The 20293-nt window shown below is 42.5% G+C and overlaps 2 protein-coding genes across 5 annotated transcripts in view; one reads left to right on the top strand and one right to left on the bottom strand.

Annotated features, from left to right (window-relative positions):
* Nucleotides 1-7840, top strand: part of mmrn2a (multimerin 2a) — a 28277-nt gene extending 20437 nt beyond the window's left edge. The window contains exons 6-11 of the mRNA XM_079362352.1: nt 1458-1867; nt 2043-2237; nt 2344-2808; nt 3329-3680; nt 4261-4779; nt 5160-7840. Coding sequence (XP_079218478.1) covers nt 1458-1867; nt 2043-2237; nt 2344-2808; nt 3329-3680; nt 4261-4779; nt 5160-5563 — 2345 coding nt within the window. The 3' untranslated portion in view covers nt 5564-7840. The remainder of the gene's footprint in view (nt 1-1457; nt 1868-2042; nt 2238-2343; nt 2809-3328; nt 3681-4260; nt 4780-5159) is intronic.
* Nucleotides 7841-12615: 4775 nt separating this feature from the next.
* usp54a (ubiquitin specific peptidase 54a) overlaps nt 12616-20293 on the bottom strand; it is a 202013-nt gene continuing 194335 nt past the window's right edge. For 3 of the 4 annotated variants that reach the window (XM_079362145.1, XM_079362146.1, XM_079362147.1), the window contains 6 exons: nt 19704-19890; nt 18164-19059; nt 17803-17900; nt 16927-17040; nt 14486-14738; nt 12616-13218 (listed from right to left, as the gene is read on the bottom strand). In XM_079362145.1, coding sequence (XP_079218271.1) covers nt 12617-13218; nt 14486-14738; nt 16927-17040; nt 17803-17900; nt 18164-19059; nt 19704-19890 — 2150 coding nt within the window. In that variant the 3' untranslated portion in view covers nt 12616. The remainder of the gene's footprint in view (nt 13219-14485; nt 14739-16926; nt 17041-17802; nt 17901-18163; nt 19060-19703; nt 19891-20293) is intronic. The other variant, XM_079362148.1, reaches the window with a different exon arrangement.

The raw sequence follows: 20293 nt of genomic DNA, 5'->3' as shown, positions 1-20293 counted from the left end.
GACATTGTAAAATATATAGCGTCTTAGATATGTCTTACCAGAGAACTCACGAAATTCAACAATAATTATAAACCTGAACACCTTATAATGTTGTGTGCCTTCTCATTGTAGTTTTGGTCATTCAAACAAAGTACTAGACTTTCCCTTTTCTCTGTTATCATACTTAGGTCAACAGATTTGACTCAAAATAATTAATAGGCATATCGCCATCATCGTCACCACTAAGCCTTTTTGCAAAGGCTCGATCCCTTGAAATGTTCAAGGTCCCAGACTCAATCAGTGTACCGAGTTTCATACTTGTTATGAATAAATTAGTGTTTCACCTGGGAAAATAGTTTTTTTTAAAGGTAAGAAAAGATAAAAAGGGAACGGTTAAAGTAATACGTACTCGCACAGCTGCCATAGAAAATAGAGATAATTGAAACTTGGTGAACGGGTTTTATTTCTATTTTTCAGCTTAAACATAGAGTCTGTGAGCCTGATGACTAAGAGCAATAAATAGCAGGAAATGTCGGCACAATTGGGTGTGTTTTAAACTAAAGAAACAACAAAAACACAGAGGATCAGATGGATCCACAGAGCGCTGACCTCTAATCAATGAGGTGCATCTGGAGTGTCAGCATCCTGTGGTCTGTGTTCTCTGTGTTCTGGTATTAGTCTGTTTGCCTCTGCTGCACTAAGAAACATACATAGAAAGTCTCTGAACGTCTCTCGTGCCTGAAACACAGCGTGTATCACCTGTATCCTGAATGTCTCTGATGCCCTTGAGTGTAACAGTATCAACATTAGAGTTTTCACAGATTACAGAAAAAGCAGAACGGCGCTCGGAGCTCTTTTTAGCTGGTTTTGTTCCCGAGCTGGGGGAATTTCCAGGCAGAGACTGTGTTGTGTTTATGTTCCAGTCTGGAATCTAAACTGGTTTCATTTTAGAGCCGACCCATTTGCCTCTGGTCCCCAAAGAGCATCAACTCTGCGGGGAGTGTGTGTGTTTTAGTTGTCTCTCTTGTTAAGATTAGCTTTGTGTTTTTAAAGCAGGAAGGGCTGTGTGGGTGGCTGCAAGGAAAACTTGATTCACTCATGTTTTATTTTTGAGGGTCTAAATGATGAAGTCTTTGTCTGACAGTCCCAGAAAATGAATCCTGACAACTATACATTGTTTTTGTTTCTGAATCTAATGGCATAATCACATTGCTTCCATTAAGACTGCAGCTGCTGGCTGAGGTATTCAAGTGGAATACATCTGAAATGTTTCGTTTTTTTAGACTGCAATTTACATGTGTTTCAGCATGACTCTTCCTTTTTACTATTCTGAATTGCAATGATAACTCTATAACTAATCTCTGCTCCCTTTTAAAAAAGAGCCAAATGTCTCATTTTCTTCTTCACATGACACAATTTGTTTCACACGAAAATAATGTCAATCTTTAATTTGGTTGTTTCCCCCCTCTCATTACCAGAAGCCACTGCTGAAGCCACTGCTGCCCTTCTCGTTCCCCATATGATGGCTCTGGTCATGTCCAAGCTGCAGCCAGTCTTGGAGGGCTTCAACCACTCCCTTGAGCGCCTGAGCCGGCAGGTGGGGGACCTGTCCCGTGATGTAGCCAATCTGAAGAGCAGTCAGCTGGTGCCCGAGCTCCAGGCGGAGCCCCCGGATGTCCATGAGCTAAACGAGGAAGCGGAGGAACGGCTGAACACCAGACTTGATGCAACGCTTCAGCAGATCAGGGACGTCAGGAGGCAAATGGAGAGTCAACAGAGGGAGATGGAGAACAGGCTGCACTCCCAGCATGCAATGCTGCATTACAACCTCACCAGCTTCAAGATGGACATTGACATGAAGCTGAAACACCACCAGAAGATGTTACAGGTCTTATTACCATTTGCAAATTACGACACATTCTTAATTAATTATTGAATCATTTAATAAGACAGCTTTAATTATATTTTGAGGGAAAAGTGCAACCAGCACATGTATTTATTAGTTTTTCATTATAGTAATAAAAGGCTCTCCTCAGTGATTTAACTCCTGTTTCTGATCTCAGGTCAATCTGCAGGCCATGAACGGCACACTTGCTGAGCTGAAGCTCGATCAGGATCAGCTGGAAGATCAGGTGGAGGATCAGCTGAAGTATCCTCCCACCCTGCCTCCTCCAATCCTGTTGCAGCCATCAGACACCTCGTCCCTTTGGGAGGCCATTGGTCGCCTTGACAACATGGTGGTCAACAACACAGTGAAGGCAAATTAATCTACGGATACAGTATAGTAACTGAAGAATTGGGAAAAAACATTTGAATGCCATATTAAAAAAGTGTTTTCTTTCTTCTCCACTTGTTGCTCCTCAGGTGGACGGGCTGATGGAGGACCAGGATGTAACCTCAGGGAGCGTGCAGCAGCTGAAGCGGGACCTAAAGGAACTTGGGAAGCACATCAACCAGACAGCCCGGAAAAGTCAGATGCAGTTCATGGAGACAGGGCTGGAAGTGGATGCAGCGAGGGAGGCAGTGCTGAGGCGGGTGAGTGAGCTGGCGGGGAACCTGAGTCTGCAGGATGTGAGGCTGCAGGAGATGGATGTGGACATGGACTATCTGTACTCGGTCCTCTACAAGCATAACTCATCTGCAGACTGTGACTGTAAGGGCCTGAAGGTGGCTGTGGCGAAACTGGAGAGGGGCTTGGCCAATGTCACAGAGTTGGCCAATGAGAACAGATTAGCCCTGGATGAGGACAATGATGGAGGGGCGGGGCAGTGGGGCGGGGCCAGTGACTGGGAGCCAGCGGTGGGGACTCTCCAACAAGGCCTCCAGCAGGTAAGAAAAGAAAAGACACTCCTATCTGCTTATTTGTATACAATCCAAACATTTTTTTCTCCTTTTGCATAATTATATTTAAAATAGTTTGCTCTCATGGCGTCGTCTTTAAATAATAAACAGCAAAAAGCCAACAGACAGAGACCAGCTGATGAAGCGGGACATTTAGCAGCTTAAAGTCAGATATTTCCCTCAGAAGTAATTGGACACATCTGTACCCATTACAATTTACTTGTTTGACCATCTTCATGTTAAGATGTTAAAATCAGAACATTCAAATCAGTCCACATCCAATCCAAAATGCAAAATCACCAACTACATCCCAAAATGTAGATTCTTCCGCTAAAGAAAATAGTCTTAAAAGTCTCAAAGCAATGCAAGAATTTCTCTTTAAATAACTTTTGTGGGACAATATAGTAAAACAACAAGCATGTATTTTTTATCTGCCCATGCAGACAGGTTTAATGTAAAATACAGACTTTATCTGATATTGATCACTTGTTTGCCCCTCATCCTGCAGGTGAGTGAGACTCTGACTTTAGAGCAGAGCAGAACAGGCATCCTGGAGCAGAATCTGAACCAGCTGAGCAGCTCAGTGACAGTGGGTCAAACGGAGGTCTCGGGTCTGAAGAAAAGGGTGGATCAGATGAAACACCTGTCTAGCTCCTTTAACTCATTGCTAGGAGACGCCATCAGACACAGCGATGTGCTGGAGCGTCTGCTTGGGGAGGAGGTGTTGGAGTTCTTGGAGTGGCCGGTCGAGGACCAGGAGGCCCACTCCATTCCAGCTCTAAAAGAACAGCTGAGCCTCCTGCAGCAGCAGCTGAGAGGACACAACCTGAGCATCTCTTCCCTGCTGGGAAACAGACCAGGTATGAATAACCTGCAAGGAGGTTTACCTTTAACTCTAACACTTTTGACTTTGCCTCATTGAGATATTTACTTCTGGGCTTTAAATGATGCTCATTGAAGTCTTGATCCAGTCCTAACCTATCCTTTGAAGCTGATGTTATTCAAACAGAGCTAATTAGCAGCATCTAGTGGCAGCTGTGAGAACTACAAAAACAAAGCTCCTCTTCGGTCCTCTGTAACCATTTGGTTTTCAGATTTACTTCTAATCTTCACCAATTTCACTCATGCAATCTAGAAGAAATGAAGATTGAAAGAGAGTTTAATCTTTTCTGTATTCTACTCTTAAATGGAAAAAAAGGCAGCTGCCCACGTTTCATAAAGTGTAATGTATGAATGTTTGGAACAGTGTACAGTGTTTTTTTTCTTACAGTTTTTAAGGCAAAATGAAATAAACGAAATCATTGACAAGCAATGTAGATCTTGATCCCCAAAGAGCAGAGAAGTAAAAGTGAGGTTTTCTTGTTTGGCACTCTTAAAACTGCATTTCCACCATTCTTTGGGAATTTTTTCCCCTTTTAACACTGACTTTTATGCTTCTAGGAGGCAGAGAGGAGGTACCATCTGCTGACCAGCCCTCCTCCTCTTCCTCCCCCCAACCTCTCCCTGATGACTGGCTTCTTGGGAGCACAAGCAGGAGTAGCAGTGGAGTTCCAGCCAGAGAGCGGCAGCTTCTTCTCCACCCTGAGGGAAGGCGCACACAGCATGGAGGAGATGGCAGCGATCTTTGGAAGCTGGAGAAAACAGTGGAAGTGCTGGGGCAGAGGGTGCTCCTCCTGGAGGAAAAACACAGCAACACCACCACAGGTCCCAGTGGTGTGGAGGCCAAACTGCAGGCAGAGGTGACGTGGCTGAAGAGAGGGCTAGAAGACCATCTAAGAGTTTTCAAAAACGTCTTCAGTAACGCTGATGTGCTGGTGGGATCTGACGCCACGCTGGAGCTCGATAAACTGTGGCAGCTGGTGAAGAACAGAGACGGGAAGAAGGAGAAGAAGAAGAAAGGAGGAGGGAAGGAGGGGTCAGGACGAGCAGGAAGCCATCGCAGCAGGAGGGAGTCATCGGGTGAGTGAAGACTAAGGGCCTCATTTAAGAAGTTTTTATCACGGACCTCCTTAAATTACTCAATTTCAAAAACATTTGATAAATCTTAGGTTTCATTTGAATAAATCTGATTAAGTGGCTTTACTTTCTATGGATTTTCTTTCAAATCTGAACTGGAAATCTTTTGCTGAAACAAAAATCCTTTGCTTCCAGACTGTTTATATGTCTTACTTTTCTTGGCTCTGCTGTAGACTGCAGGAAGTCTTGGCTCTCAGTCAGGAAATAGTCCAATGTACCTGGTAATCCCTTATAAAATAACAGCAGTTATGTTTCAGTGAGAAATAACAAATGAACATTTTCGGTTTGGGGTTCCAGACTCCTGACACTACTTTTCTTTCTAGATGTATCTCCCGTCCTGTACAACCAATCAGAAGACCGTCTGCTGCTTGTGGCTGGATCTCCTCGAAGTGTCTTAAACCGTGTCATCTTTTTGGAAGCCTCTCTAAACCTGGGTCAGATTTACTCTGACACCGGCACCTTCACTGCTCCTGTAAATGGGATCTACCTATTTGTCCTCACCTTGGACTTGAGGCCAGGCCCCGCCCACGTGCTCCTCAGGAGGGGGTCAGGAGCAGCGCCAGTGTTTCTACACCAACAGGAGCTGAAGGAGGCTGGGCTGGTCACTAGAATGAGCCTCCTTCTGCTGGGTGAGGGGGAGAAGCTGAGACTGGAACTAAAAGGAGGACAGTGGGCAGAGTCAGAGGACAATGTGTTCACTGCACTTCTGCTTCACCGGACCACCTGAGGGCGCTGTGGACCTATCAGCTCAACTATAGACACTGATCAGAGACTCTGGGAGGGGCAGAATCACAAAGCACAGAGGGTTGGACTTACTTTTTGGAAATGAAATGTAATTTAACTTTATAGAGGATTATTCAAAAACACCATACGGCATATTAAACAGAGCAACTTATTCTTAGAGGAATTCAAACCTCATAATTGTCTCACCAGCAGAAAAAAGGGTCATATTTTACGTTCATCTTTTTACTTCTTACTTCAGCTTGTATTTAAATTCAAGTAAAGCTGTGTTAAGTATTTTGTTAGCCTAGCTTAGCATAAGGATTACAAAGAGCAGGAAATGGCGAGTCTGAGCAAAAGCACAGAAGACCTATAAAGGTCACAAACTAACACATATTTTAACATATGATTCTTTTTTGTAAAAGTAAAAAGACAATTTTGTGTCTTTAGAGAGATTTAAAAAAACATATCAATCAGGTCAGTAACTTGGTGCAGCATCATTAGTGTTAGAGCCGGTGGCCAGTTCAATTGCTTTTGGCCGCTGCTGTGATTTTTGTACAAAAAGAAAATGTTTCAACAATAACAACAACAAAACAACTGTAAATGCAGAATTGTTGTCTATCAAAACTGTTGTTACACATGTTAAACAAATGAGATGATGTAGTGTGCTAAAGATTACATTAATGCATGGGAGAAGCTCAGGGGGATACGAGGAACCTGAAAACAGCCCCAACATATCTGAATCATGAATCAATCATCATGACAAGACAAAACAGATACTTCATTGAAAGTGCAAGGCAAAAAGTTAACAATCTGTTTTATTTGATGAACCGATGTTTTATTAGTCCAAATATAAATTTGTAAAACAAGTAGAACTGTCAGAAAAGTTTAGCGAGGTTAAAGCTCTCTCTGAGATATAGAGGAGCTGCAGTCTGTAATGTAACAGCTATTAATCTACAACTTTTAAAGATCAGAGGAGATAAACATGTTACTGTACTACATTTTTTAAAGTTTGCTTGCTGGGATTCAGAGCATTATTAAGAGTAAAACGGAAAACCATTTCCAAGCACTCTTAAGGGTATCTTAAGTAAAACTTTTTAAAATTCTGAACTTTTTTTAAGAGTTTTTATCGATCAAAACTGTTGTTATATATATTAAACAAATGAGACGATGTCGAGTGCTAAACAGTTAGCTTTTGACGTTAAGAGGAATAATGTTTTTACCTTGGACTGTGTCCACTCCACACACAGAGTGTGTTCCTGCTCCGTACAAAAGTCCACATTAGGGATCTCATGACAACTTTTCAGCTTTCATTTCTGTCCTTACCTTTAGTTTGCATATCTGAAGACCTTCCTGTGGAACTTTCCCAGACTTAGTGGCAACATTGGTGACATAAAAACCTGGTTTCTCTGCCCCACACTAAATATTAACAGCACAGCATAAAGTAGTGGGTAAAGATCTAGATTGAAGGATATTTGTTGTGGACAGTATTTGGTTTCTGACCGTCTTGTTATTTATTCCATGTTTTAAGACTTTTGAGTATTTTCTATCAAATGTCCTCACAGGATCGAAGTTTCCTTAGATGTATGAATACTTTATTGCACATAACACAAATACATACTGAAGGAGGGGTCCCTTTCGGTTTACTTGTTGCTCAGTCCTCATGGTCAAGATTTGTATTCTACAACTGCTGCCTGCTGCCCTTTGAACTTGCCTTGCACTTACTGAGATTAACAGAATCACACTTTACACTGCACTAGCATTTCCACCTCAGAAAATCATTCACCATATCGTATTAAAATTTCATCAAATATTGGAAAAACAGTCTTAAACAGAGATTCATGTGTGTATGAAATAAAGTCCTTAATAGATTATTAATCTTGCTGTAGCATTAGCTCTTGCAACAACCATTAATTGACCTGCTAAGTGTAACTTTAATAAGATGAACCTTTCTTGCAGCAGCTGTTCATGTGGTCAGGCCAACCTATCTAAGGCTGAGCAGGGTTCAAAGTGTTCCCTGTCTTCATATCAGTATACAGCTTCAAAAGTCATTGACTCTTGTTTGTCTATAAAATTGTTTAATAGGAATTTTCTTCTTGAGAAGAACATGTTCTGAAGTGAAGTCACCAGATATCTGTAATATTTGTAAAGTTCTGGTAAACCACACGGAGCAGTTCATATTTATAAAAGAGAGGTGAGCCGTTTGTTTAATGATAAATGTGTTTATATTAAAGTCTTAAGGAGCGTCACCAGCCTGTAACTTAATAAAAGTTTTATCTACAAATCTACAGATCTTCTGATGCTGCAAACACTCAAGACATGAAGTCACTTTGTTTTTCTTCTACATCTGAGATGAGTACAACACCTTATACAGTACCTAAAGTACAGCCCTGATCTTTATCTCAGTTTGATATGGAGGACGAAAATGTTCAAACATACCTACATTTGGAAATGTGTTGAGTGCAAGTGTACAGAAAACTACTTTGTACTTGAGTATTACATATTTTGTCCTAATTTAGTACATATAGTTCGAAAAATGTTGAAAGATTAAGCCCGTGACTTTGGCTCGTTGAACTTCTCATGTTTCAGTCTTGACTTGTTGTAAACAAATTGCTCCAAATTTCTCACATGGAATTACTAATCAAAGTGTTCAATGATGCAACAGAATAAATCAAGATCAGAGAGGAGTAGAGATGTCAAAAACAGATTCTTCTAACGAATTATCTTTTTTGCATTCCTCTCCAGTTATTCATCTGCCCTCAGATTTATTACAGAGGCCTGCAAGGTTGGTGCACCGCAGGATTAAGTTAATCCATGGGAGAAGCTCAGGGGGATACGAGGAACCTGAAAACAGCCCCAACACATCTGAAACATTACAAGATAAAACAGATACTTCATTAAAAGTGCAAGGCAAGTAAAACTGACAACCACTTCCAAGCACTCTTAGGGGTATCTTAAGTAAAACTTTTTAAAATACTCAACTGTTTCTACATACAGTTATTTTTAGACGGTTTAATTTTCGTTTAGTAAATTTTGCATTCAGAAAATAGTAATAAATGTTATTACAACTGGAGCGTCGCTAGTTTGTGCTATGTATGGAGGCTATAATCGTCCAAGCGGGTTCAACCTGTGGCTCCTTTCACGCATGTCATTCCCCACTTTCTCTTTGTCTTCCATCCACCTTCCTATCTCTACAATAAAGCCACAACAAACCCCACAATAAATCTTTAAAACCATTAAAAAAAAAAAACCAAAAAACATTTTAAATAAATAAACACTTATAACATCATAAATCCAGTATGGATTTGTAAAGAGCAGCTAACGTCAGCTCACAGAGCAGCACTGACTTTTATAAAAAGGGTTTTTAAAAACTATAACTTATAAACCTCAAACTTAAGTAGTTCACCTGTCATAAAAAGCTGCTTAGCTCTGTAGGTAACACCAGGGGCTCAAAGTATTAAATGTCGCTCCGAGTGACAAAATGCTAAGAACATCTTTAGAATCAGACGTTTTCTAAGAATTTCCCTTCAAAGTTAACACGAGATCCTTGTAAAGATGTAAGTTATTCACAAAGTGTCTTTGCCCTAAAAAGAGATCCATAGGTGTAAAACTGTTTGGATTAGTGAGGAGGACTTTTAACAGGCTTTAAAGTTTCTCAAACGGAAGAGAAAATGGAGAAATGCTATTCAAAGACTCAATGAAGAATATGTTGGACTTATAGTTGGGCAGGACAGACACATGATTTGTGCAGACATTTCAATCCCTCTCTGACTTTCTTCAGTTCAAAGTGAGACATGTATGTTGTGCTTCTGTGGTCAGCTCCACAGGTGCATCCAATCACTAATTAAGACTCTTCACCAGCAGATGTACCGACCAGCAGGTGAAGAAGCTGCTGCACGTGAACATGTGATTTCAAACCACGTGTAGGCTTTAGACTTTTAAAGAACGCCTTACAAATTAATTATCACACAGATACTGAGTGTTCATAATTACACAATGTGTGATTAGACTCTATGATTGACTCTTTATCTCTTTTTGATGATTAACCAATCACAGCTTCTGAAAAAATATGTCATACCTAGCAACAGGGTCAACCCCATCTCCTCGTCTTATCCTAAGATAAATGTTTCTGTCCATTTTTGCTCAGAGAATGTTCCTAAATCACTCAGAGGCAAAGAGTCCTTGTTAGGACTTTTTAAGCTAAGTTAGGAGCTCTCTGAGAGGATTCTCTGAATGTTTGTGAATATGGGCCCTGGTCACTATTTTGGGCAGTAAGCCTCGTGTACACTCTGCCTCAACATCCAGAGAAACCTCCTGAGACCTGCAGAGCATGAAACAGTTTGTCTGATGCCAAAGGTGTGAAATGTGAGCAACAGAAAAAACAACAGTTACACTCTGAAAATTTCCTTTATACCTTTTAATCATCATATCTTCTCTGTTAGGTCTACAGTGTAGAAAAATAAGCATCAAAAATATACCAAAATCAAGAAAATAAAATCTGGCAAAGCAACAACAAAAATAACTTTAACATGTTGAAAAATACCTTCTCTTCATGTGAATTAATGTTCAGCCTTCAAATGAGTCAAGAATATTCTTAGAATAAATCAGGTCTGATCTGAGCTTTTATTCTGAAAAGATGATGGATATCCTGTTAGTCAAAGCAGGGGGAAGTTTGGAGCGACAGCGTCATTAAATCTTAAGTGATGAAATGATACTTTATAATATCATATTAATGATGATAGCGGACCAGGCGTGGGTCACATTGTTTAGCTCACCTTTACCACCAGGTGAGCCGGGTGGGTTCTTGGCAGTGCGACAGTTTAACTCAACCTGTTAGCAAACAGCATTCTGCTTTTTAACCTGTTCCTTCGTGATTTACAAACCAAACTTAAGAGTACAGAAATAGAAGAAGAGGCGTCTCCCTGAACGGGAGAGATGTGAAAACAAAAAGCACAAAAAAATCTACCGTCAACACTTCTGAAGTGCACTAAAGTCGAGTTACATGCAGCCGAGTCGCTGCACTAAAAAGATCTGCATATATAATCATTACAATAAATGTACACACAGTCGAGTGATTCTCTCAAGGCTAGAATACGTTTGAAAACATCATGCTAAATATTAGCTGCAACTCTGTCAAAATAAAAGCTCGAGTTATTCGTCTAAAATCCTCTAACGAGTACAAGAAGGCTTCACATCCCAAACCAGGCAACTAACTAGCTTTAGAAAAGTAGATGAGGTCTATAGAGAGTATATTCAGGTTAGGCAGGTAGAATAGTTTGTTAATATATGCACGACTCAGTCAACAAGCCTACAAAAATAAATAGAGGAATAAGTAGAGAAGATTCATATAGAAAGACACTGAAGACAAGAGCTTTTCTACTTCCTATCGTGTCTTTAACGTCCTTCATTGCTGTTAAGATCCTTTGCAGCTCTGTGAGTTGAGCTCATAGATATAATATATTTTTTTAACTGCTTTAAGACATTTTTTTATACCTCTGGTGTTGAAAGCTGGCGTCAGTTCAACGTTACACCTTCAGATCAAATAACGGACACTTGACTGGACGGTTTGTAACCACGTCCGTGTTTAGCTGCAAAACTTCTCCGCAACCTTTTAGATCAGAACTTCAGAGTGATTATCTGAAAACATGATCCCTGCACATGTTCTCCATGACAGCAAACTGAATATGTTCAGTGAACTGGAACTGTTGGTTGGAAGAAAAACTCCCAACAACAAAAGATGAGAAATAAAAAAAGATGGATGAATAATAATGTTCACACACAAACAGGATTCCATTCAAGCAGATGAGAAATGTGCAGTTATTAGTTGTGATGTGTTAATCAGAATGATCAAGACCTATTTTAGTTTAAACTTCCTGTCAGTCAATTTCTGTAAAAAAAAAAACTGACCAATTGCTGAAACCTATTCTTTTCTGCAGAACTTTAATTCCATAACTTTGATTTAAATAATGGCCAGAGATGAATTATAATGATATGTATGATTTTAATAAGATTTTTCTTCATTAAAAAAAACATGTTTAAATGCAAACAGGCTGTTGATTCTCTTTTTCTCCACAGATCCGAGTTGTGATGACGATCTGGCTGCTGCTAACGTGCGATGTGACTCAGCAGCCTGAGCATGAAACACAAAGCAAACGTTGATTCACAATCTGATGTGCAGGGCTGTTGATTGAACACTGAGGGGAACATCTGTTCAGTTACCCAACATTTCACAAGTGTCGGTTTAGCTACCGAGTGTGAGGCCAAGCTACAGCACGTCATCGTTTCTCAACCTCATTTATCAACCAAACAGTTTTTGGTCCAGCATGAACAAATATTCAGTTTACTGTCTTTATTAAAAGAACTGAACTTTCAAACATTTGACTAAATGATCATGATTCTCCTGTTGAAAACGTGTTTACGCCTTCATGTTTTATTGATTATAGTTTGATCAGACTGAGGGTGCACAGTTGAACAGACAGCAGGTCTCTCTGACCAGCTGTTTGTGTCACGATCAGCGTCGGTGTTCTGCTGCTTTGTCTCCATTATAAATCTAAATGTGCTTTTAAATCCAGCAGACATTCATCAACGGTTTCTGTATATAGATTTCTCTCTGTGATATTGTTAATTTAGTGGCAGTGTGTGTGTGTGTGTGTGTGTGTGTGTGTGTGTGTGTATATAGGTCTGTGTGTGTGTGTGTGTGTGTGTGTGTGTGTGTGTGTCTGTGTGTGTGTGTGTGTAGCAGCCGTGCAGTCTCAGCTGCAGTTTGTGTTCAGGCGGCTGCTTCTTGTGGTGGAAACTAAACTGAATAACTGAAACTAAGAAAGTTTTAGAGAAACTTTTGTTCCCCTGATGGAGCTGCAGACCAATCAGAGAGCTTTATTCCACAGAGAGCTCGCCGCTTACCGGGAGGGGGCGGGGCTTCACAGCCAGAAGAGGTTAAAATGACGATTTGGCACGAGGATACAAAACAGAAAGTTTAACTCTTCTGTTGTGATGGATAGAAAACTCTTGAATTCTGGGGTCCTCAAAAGGAGGGGTTTCGGTAAGTCCTTAGTCCTAATCAGCTTGCGGGGCGGAACCGAGCCACGTAAGCGCCGCAGGACTTACAGTAGGGCCGTGACGGCTCAGCAGGAAGCTGCTGGCACAGTGAGCAGAAGTGGGGGTCTCTGCGGGGCCGGATGGTGGAGGGCTGATGGGAGATGGTGCGATGGAGGGGCTGGTGGTGGCGAGCACTGCGGGGGTCCCACGATGAACTAAGTTGGGCAGTCCTGTAGTCTGCCTCCCTGCGCCAGTCAGTCTCAGGGGGCATGTCAAGGCGGAGCGGCTGGAGGGGGCCCTCTCCATGCACCCTGTGGGGATGTGGAGCGTAGCAGGAGGACCCGTTAACCGGATTGGGCAGTGACGGTTGTCTGTGATGACCGTTGGCAGAGTGGCGAGGGCGAGACAGGGTGGCGTAGAGACTCTGTGGACCTGTATGGGGGGAAGGACCGGAGCTAGCACGTGGGTGGGGGAGGGTGGATGTGGAGGAGGGAGGCGGAGCTCGGCGAGGAGCCCGGGGCAGAGTGCCGTAACTCAGCGCGACACTGTGGAGGCTTTGACCCGAGAGAGCCTGATGCCGGTCAGACACAGCCAGAAACTGCTGCTGGACTCCTGATCCAGGTCCTGAGGAGGAGGAGGAGAAAATGATGGTGAAAAACTATTTAAACACAACTCAGAAGAGCCTCCAACAGAGTTCTCCCTCAGCCAATCAGAGAAACAATCATAAAACATGAAGCTTGTTAAAGGGACCAATAAGAGACGTGATTGACTTGAAGCCTCTTTTGGCTTTTTAGTACAGAGCCCTCAGGTAAGCACCTACGCTGGTTTCAGGTAAAGGAATCTGGATCTGTGTACAAGAAGTAGATGTGAAGTCTGAGGCCGAAAATGACTGGCAGAAAAAACTATTTCTAATGACCAGCAGGGGGCGACACAAAAAATGAAAACTGATAATTAAGGAGTTCATTAGAAATTGAGCACAGTTCTATTTGATCTATTACGTCTGCAAACAATTACTAATGAATTTAGAATATCAGCTTGGAGGCTTTTTTTCAATACAGCATTAAATTAATTTAGTAAATTACAGAACCATTAAAGGTATAATGGTCAGAAGTGCATTGCATTCTGGGTCTGAATGTCACAATGCTGTTTTTCCTGTTATACTTAACTTACTCTGTCACTTCTCATACTTCTACTTTAAGCACTTTGAATTCAATCGTCATGCACTAGATACTTCATATATGATGATACACTATGTTACTTCATATATTACTATTTCATGTATGTGTGATGCCCTTTAGTCTCTCTGACTGTTTGTGATGTTATGACTGTGAAGGTAGAGCAACAGCAGCAGAAGGTCAATGTCGTTCTATCTGATCTTATTCAATAGGTGCTTCAGGCATAGCATTCTTAAATTGTCGAGTCGCTACCATTGAATTCAGAACAAGCGCTTTGTTTATCATTTAGTTCTGTAAAAGACTCACATTCTTCTGTGCTTTGCATGTTTTTTTTGCTAATTTTGTTTTTGGTTTAAAGTCAGTTTCAAATCACGCGTTGTGGATTTTATTTTAGCTAGCACTGACGGTAAATGATAAATCTGTACCCTAAGTTTCCCAACTCCATCTTATTGTGCAAATATTTTACTTCTAAAAAGATCGAATAAAAAAATCTCCAAATCTCCAGACAAGCCTGCAGGAGTCGAGACCTGTGCAGCGATGACGTCATCATATTTAAAACCATGAAATACACCAAGAAATTGTGATTGTAAAAATAACCGTCACAAATGTTACTTCCGGCTGTGGATGTTGGTGTGAAACGATAACATGGTGATCATTGTAGGTTTGGTGGTGGTGGAGATGCTGGTGAAGGTGGGGGTGAAGGGCCAACAGGTTACCTGAGTGTCCCCAGGAGGAGAGCCCCGAGCTTGGGGGTCGTGATGTCTGCGTGAGGGGGTGCTGTGGAGGAGGTGCGGGAGCTGAGGGGCCGTGATGTCGGGGTTGGTGGTGGTGTTGGAGGTGGTGGTGGGAGTGATCTGCTGGATAGGAGGTGGAGGAGGAGGGAAGGTGCAGGGATGAGGTGCTTGGGCGACGGAGGGAGGAGGAGGAGGAGGAGTGTTGGTCTGCTTGTCTGAGGGGAACAGGGGGGTCCTAAGAGTGAGGGGGAGGAGTGAAAGAAACAAGAAAACACAGGATGACAAGAAAATGGGTGAAAAAGGAGGAAACAAGAAAGAAAGAAACAGAAGAAAGACGGAAGAAATAAGTAGAAAAAAAAAATTTAATTAAATAAAAAGAGTAAAAGATGGAACAGAGATGAATTAGAGGAAAAGTGTAAGGGGGAGATAAGATGAGACAAAAGAAGAAATACACAGAATAAGAAGTGAGTCAAAGGATGGAGGGATGGAAAAGACGGAGCAAGGGGGCAAAAATAAAATGAAAACATAGTTAACACAATGAAGGGAAACATGAAAAATGACAGATCACAACATAAAACTGAAGGAGAAAAAAGAAAACTTGTATCACCGACATACAAGTTTCCATTTCTGTCAAATGTATACGATCTGAGATGATTTGTTGTTGTTGAGAAGTTTCTCCTCGTGTAGCAGTCATGGGGGACACGACTGTGTTGAGTTCACCCGATGTTTGTCTCCACCAGATCAATCCAACTCTGTCATCTGTTTATCGTCTCTGTTCATGCTAAACGCTCCACTTTGTCCTCCTGCTCTCAAACTGTGTCTGTCTGCTCATTGGTGGGAAGCGAGATGTGTGAAGAGGCGTTCTTTTTTGTCTCTCTTCAGGTTTTCCAGTAAAAACAACAAAGTGAGAGTGCTGCAGCTGAATCAGAACCGCTAACATCGAGACGAGGAGCTGCACTCACTAAAAAGCTCTGCAGCGTTGAGAGGCAGCGGCTGACTCAGCAGATCACAAATAGTGATTCTTGCCGATTGCACTGCAGCTTTGAGCCGCTTTAACAACGAAAATTAACTTTAACTGGAGCTGATAAAAATGAAATTCTGCAGAATAAAATCTCGAAGAACGTCTTTCTGATATCTTCTGAAGTGTCAGAGGTTTACTTATCGAAGGCTTCACTTGACACAGGGTGAGTCTCTATCTCTTGAGATGGGATTTCTATCACCACAGAGACCCCATCATAACAGAGTAAGGAGGAAATAAGACTGACAGGCCTGTGTGGCATCAGCAGTTATTGATGATAAGTCAGATATCAGTGGAGGGTAAAATATTTCAAAGATGTTCAGGACTGCAGAAAAGCAGCCGTACAAATGGATGTTTTCCTTGAGTTGACTTTTCTTCATGTCTGGGTTGAATTATTTATGAGGCTCACTGACTACACGTCTGACTTCACTTTGTTCTTATAATCTGGCCCTGTGTGAGTAGTAATGTCTCAGTGAGTGTTGCTACAGACACAATCAACACTCAGCTGAAGGATCCAATCCTCTGGCCGAAGTTAAACATTGACATTCTTCCTGCAGACGGAGGAGCTGGGAGGATTTGACAGAGATATCCACAGTCAGACCTCAGCTGTCGGTTCAGATCAGGCAGCCAGAACTGAGGTTAAAAGCTTAATGGAAGAACTAAATCAGAGATCAATGTTTAATGCCAGCGCCTGAGGCAATTCCTGAGGGCTGAATACAAGATGGCTGAACGCCAGCGGCAACGAGGAGGAGAGAGAGAAACAGGTTCTGTGCAGAAACCTGCTTCAGGCTCACACAGAAACCTTTACAGCTGATCAGTTCACATGTGCAGCGCTAAATATGTTTACCGTAGGTCTGCAGAACGATGCTGCATGTAGTAATTACATGTCATGTTATTTATAACCCACTTTTTTTTTTTAAATCTTAAGTAAAAAAAAAATAAAAAATCGCATTTACTCTTATTTTGCAAAACCCTAAACACTCCCTTACTTAAACACTTTCTTTTTTTAACTTGTGATGGATAATGGCACCCACAGGTGGCAGAAGTTAAAAAGCATTACAGGTGTCACAGTTTACTCACGACTGAACACACGTGGTGCTAATGATGTGATTCAACCAACAGAAGCCAGCTCAGAGGGCAGCATTAAGTAAACTGCTCAGTGCTGTTTTAATTTTGACTGATGTGAAAACAGTGTTTCATTCTGAGCACAGATAAAACTGTCTCCGTGTAATTGTTTGCTTTGTCAGAGGACTCAGAGGTTTCATGAGTGTGATTTGGAAACGGTTCTCCTCACCACGGAGAACAGAGAAAAAAACAACCTGGAAGCAGTATTAACGTTCACTGTAGGGGGCAGCATGTTGTTCAATTAAACAGACATAAAGCTGATTGTGCTTGTGTGACTTACACAGCTGCGGGAGGGGCCGAGGTTTTGGGGTCGTGACCCGATGACAGTTCCACTCAGGCTGCGGGCGATGCGTCGCAGGTTTTCTGCGCTGTAGTTCTCGTCTTCACCCGGCGGCTGCACAGAGGACAGAGGTCGCCATGAGACTTTGACAAAACAGGGTACAGCTCAACGGCAGCAGGACAAAGGACACCTCAGACTGCACTGGTGAACATCCGGGGACATTACCCATCGCTGAGGCTGGAGACATGCAGGTGACTGAATGTTCACCCTAACAACAGATCGGTCAAATAACACAGCAGCTTCCACCAGGTATAGTCAGCTATAGTCAAGTCTCTCAGGTAAACGTTTTAGATCGGGAAATTCTGAATTCTACATCCCGAAGATTCACACATCTTGCATTTTGCTAAATTTCGACTTTTCTCTCTCTTTCGCTCTTCAGAGTTTTTTGGTTAAATGATCACTCAAGATCTGAACTTTTATCAAAGCTTTGTTTTTTTGAGATTCAATCAATTATTAAATTAAAAAAGGTTTGAAAATTTGAAAACGCGTGATGTGAAAAAAGTATTGAAATAATTGACTTTATTGTGAAGTGGTAAGTATCTGTAGTGAGTACACACACACACACACACACACACACTTAAGCTAAGTGTGTATTTGTTCTCTGTGCTTTTACATTTGTTTAAAATAATAAGTGAAGAATAATGACCTGAGACTGTGAAAATACAGTAAGATCAAATATATTTGTATTCTAAACTTTGACACAGCAAAAAATTCACAACATTGTAAAAACAAAACACCAGTCCACACACACACACACACACACACACAGTGAAATAAACAAAGAACACACATGTACACACACACGCTCAGTTGTACCTTATGAGTAGGTGTAACTGGTGTTCTGTAGGCGTATCTCTCGATCTCAGCTGTGGGTGTTTTGGAACGTCCAAGTCCTGACAGCATCCTCCGGACGCCTACACACAAAAACACAGTTAACTTAACACGACAACACAACAACAACAGAAACACTAGAAACTAGGGATGTAAAGATGAGTTGTGATAAATCCAGTCCGCCTCTTTGCTGCCCTACTTCCTGAAAGATGTAAACTTCTCCTGAATAAAACAAAAGCTCAAATGAACAGGTAGAGGAAGGCTTCGAGATATTATTTGATCGTATCTTCTTGTTAGCTGTCTGATTTGTGTTCTCTGAAATTTGTCACTCAGAAGAAGTTCTGACCTGGTTTGTTGTTGGTCGGTTGAGGACTGACCCCTCGGCTGCCCCGGGGCATCGTGGGAGCGAGCAGACTGGCCTGGTACAGAGAGTCCAGCTCTGAAAGCTCCTCATCTGGCATTGCTGCCCCTTCTACTGTTGCATTCTGGGAGCCGTAGTATCTGTTGACGTTCTCTGCCCAGCGCTCCACAGGCAGGGCCGCTCTGTAGTCATGGCTGGGGGGCTGGGAGGGAGCTGGACCGGGCCAGCTCACAGGCGGTGGGGGGGCACTTGAGGGGGACTCTGGTGGGGAGTAGGGGCGTGAGCTGAGTGGTGGGTCAACAGGGAAATCAACTGCATCAGGATGGTCCAGGGTTAGACAGGACCAGTTCCTGGTTGTATTGGTGGAAGGAGGCAGGGTTGGCCTGGCGATGTGGGGGGTAGTAGTCTGAGGGTGTCTGTAACTCTCTTCCTCCTCCTTCATCATCATCAGTTGACACCTGTCGCTGGAGTCAACAGGTGATGGTGTTTGTGAGTACTGCCTGAGTTGGGGGGCCTCCCTTGTTGGAATAGACACAGGAGGTGTTCTGGTCCACTGAGCAGGGAGGTCCACATCCTCAGGCGCAGCAGGGGTCGGAGCCAAGTCCTCAAGAGAGCGCTGCTCCAAAGGGTCCGCGCACAGAGCCGGCAGGGACCCCGTGCTTGGGAGCGGTTTTCCAAAGTGGGAGCAGGGGCTCTTGGTCCTGCTCTCTGCCCTGGGTGAACTCGCAGCGACCCCGATGATTGAGTCGGAGGGAACTGAGCTAGGAGGGAGGAGCTTACGAAGGCAGGGAGAAAGAGGCCGGGGCTGCTGGTCCAGGCTGGCAGCTGACTGGTCCTCCTGTCTCTCAGTCAGAAGTATTTGGAGCGAGAGAGGCTTTTCACTGCAGAGAGGGAGGGAGAGAGAGAGAGAGAGAGAATGAGAACGAGAGAGAGAGAGAGAGAGAGAGAGATAGAGAGAGAGAGCGTGAGAGAGGGAGAATGAGAACGAGAGAGGGAGAGAGAGAGAGAGAGAGAGAGAGAGAGAGAGAGAGAGAGAGAGAGAGAGAACGAGAGAGAGAGAGAACGATAGAGAGAGAGAGAGAGAGAGAGAGAGAGAGGGGTGCAAGAAAGTGTCTGTGTGCATCTATGTGTGTGTTTTGGAATGAATGCAGCATGTTTAGAGCAGATGGTTACATTCAAGAGCACCAGCTGGTTGTGTGTGTGTGTGTGTGTGTGTGTGTGTGTGTGTGTGTGTGTGTGTGTGTTTCCTGGGAGGTGTCAATGATCTCTAACCATGGCTCCCCCTCTGAATGTTCCTGTGTGATGGTGTGACGTAGAGCTCATCTCTATCAACAGATATCTGCACATTCGTTCTGAGTTCATAGGCCGTTGGAATGTGTTTTGGTATCAGAAGGATGTAGATTTTTTATTTAAAGGCACGGAGGCATCTGCAGAAGAAGAATCTGTTTGATGCCTTCACAGCTGAAATATCATTAACAACATGACAACAAGACTTTGGACTGGTCGAGCAGACTACAGGTGATACCTGGGCTGTTCCTGGAGCTGCTGCCCCTCCTCCTCTTGTTGCTCTGGTTGCTGTGTCCCTGTCTCTGAGTCCTGCTCCTGCTGCTGCATTTGCATGCGTTGCTGCAGATTGCGTGCTCTCCTCATGCAGCGCTGCAGCCGGCTGAAACTACTAGCTCCACCCTCAGCCGCCACCAACTGCAGTTTAGCTGCAGTCGGGTCACATGACAACAGAAAATACACAACAAAAAGAAAAAAAGAAAAGAAAAGAAAAAGAGAGTAAAGAATAAAGAAGGAAAAAGAAAAATGCAAAAATTAACTTGTGATGATTTCATGCAAAAATCTTTAAAAACAAATACACCAAAAACGTAAACATCAGACTGCTAACATGGTGGGGTTTGTTATGGGATGGTAGACATGAGAAATAGATGCAATAAAAGATAAAGTAAGTTTTGAAATGATATGAAGATAAAACATTAAATAATAAAAAAAGTTAAGTGTATTTGCTTGTAAAGCAACGCAAATCAATATTTTTACACACTTGACCATTTTTATCTCTAATTTCAGTTAAGGGTGTGTTTTATGGTGGGCTGGTGTTGGACTATACCTTTT

The sequence above is a fragment of the Symphodus melops genome, assembly GCF_947650265.1.
Source record: "Symphodus melops genome assembly, chromosome: 15".
NCBI classification, from domain to species: Eukaryota; Metazoa; Chordata; class Actinopteri; order Labriformes; family Labridae; genus Symphodus; species Symphodus melops.
This window is presented reverse-complemented; position numbering and strand designations above follow the sequence as displayed.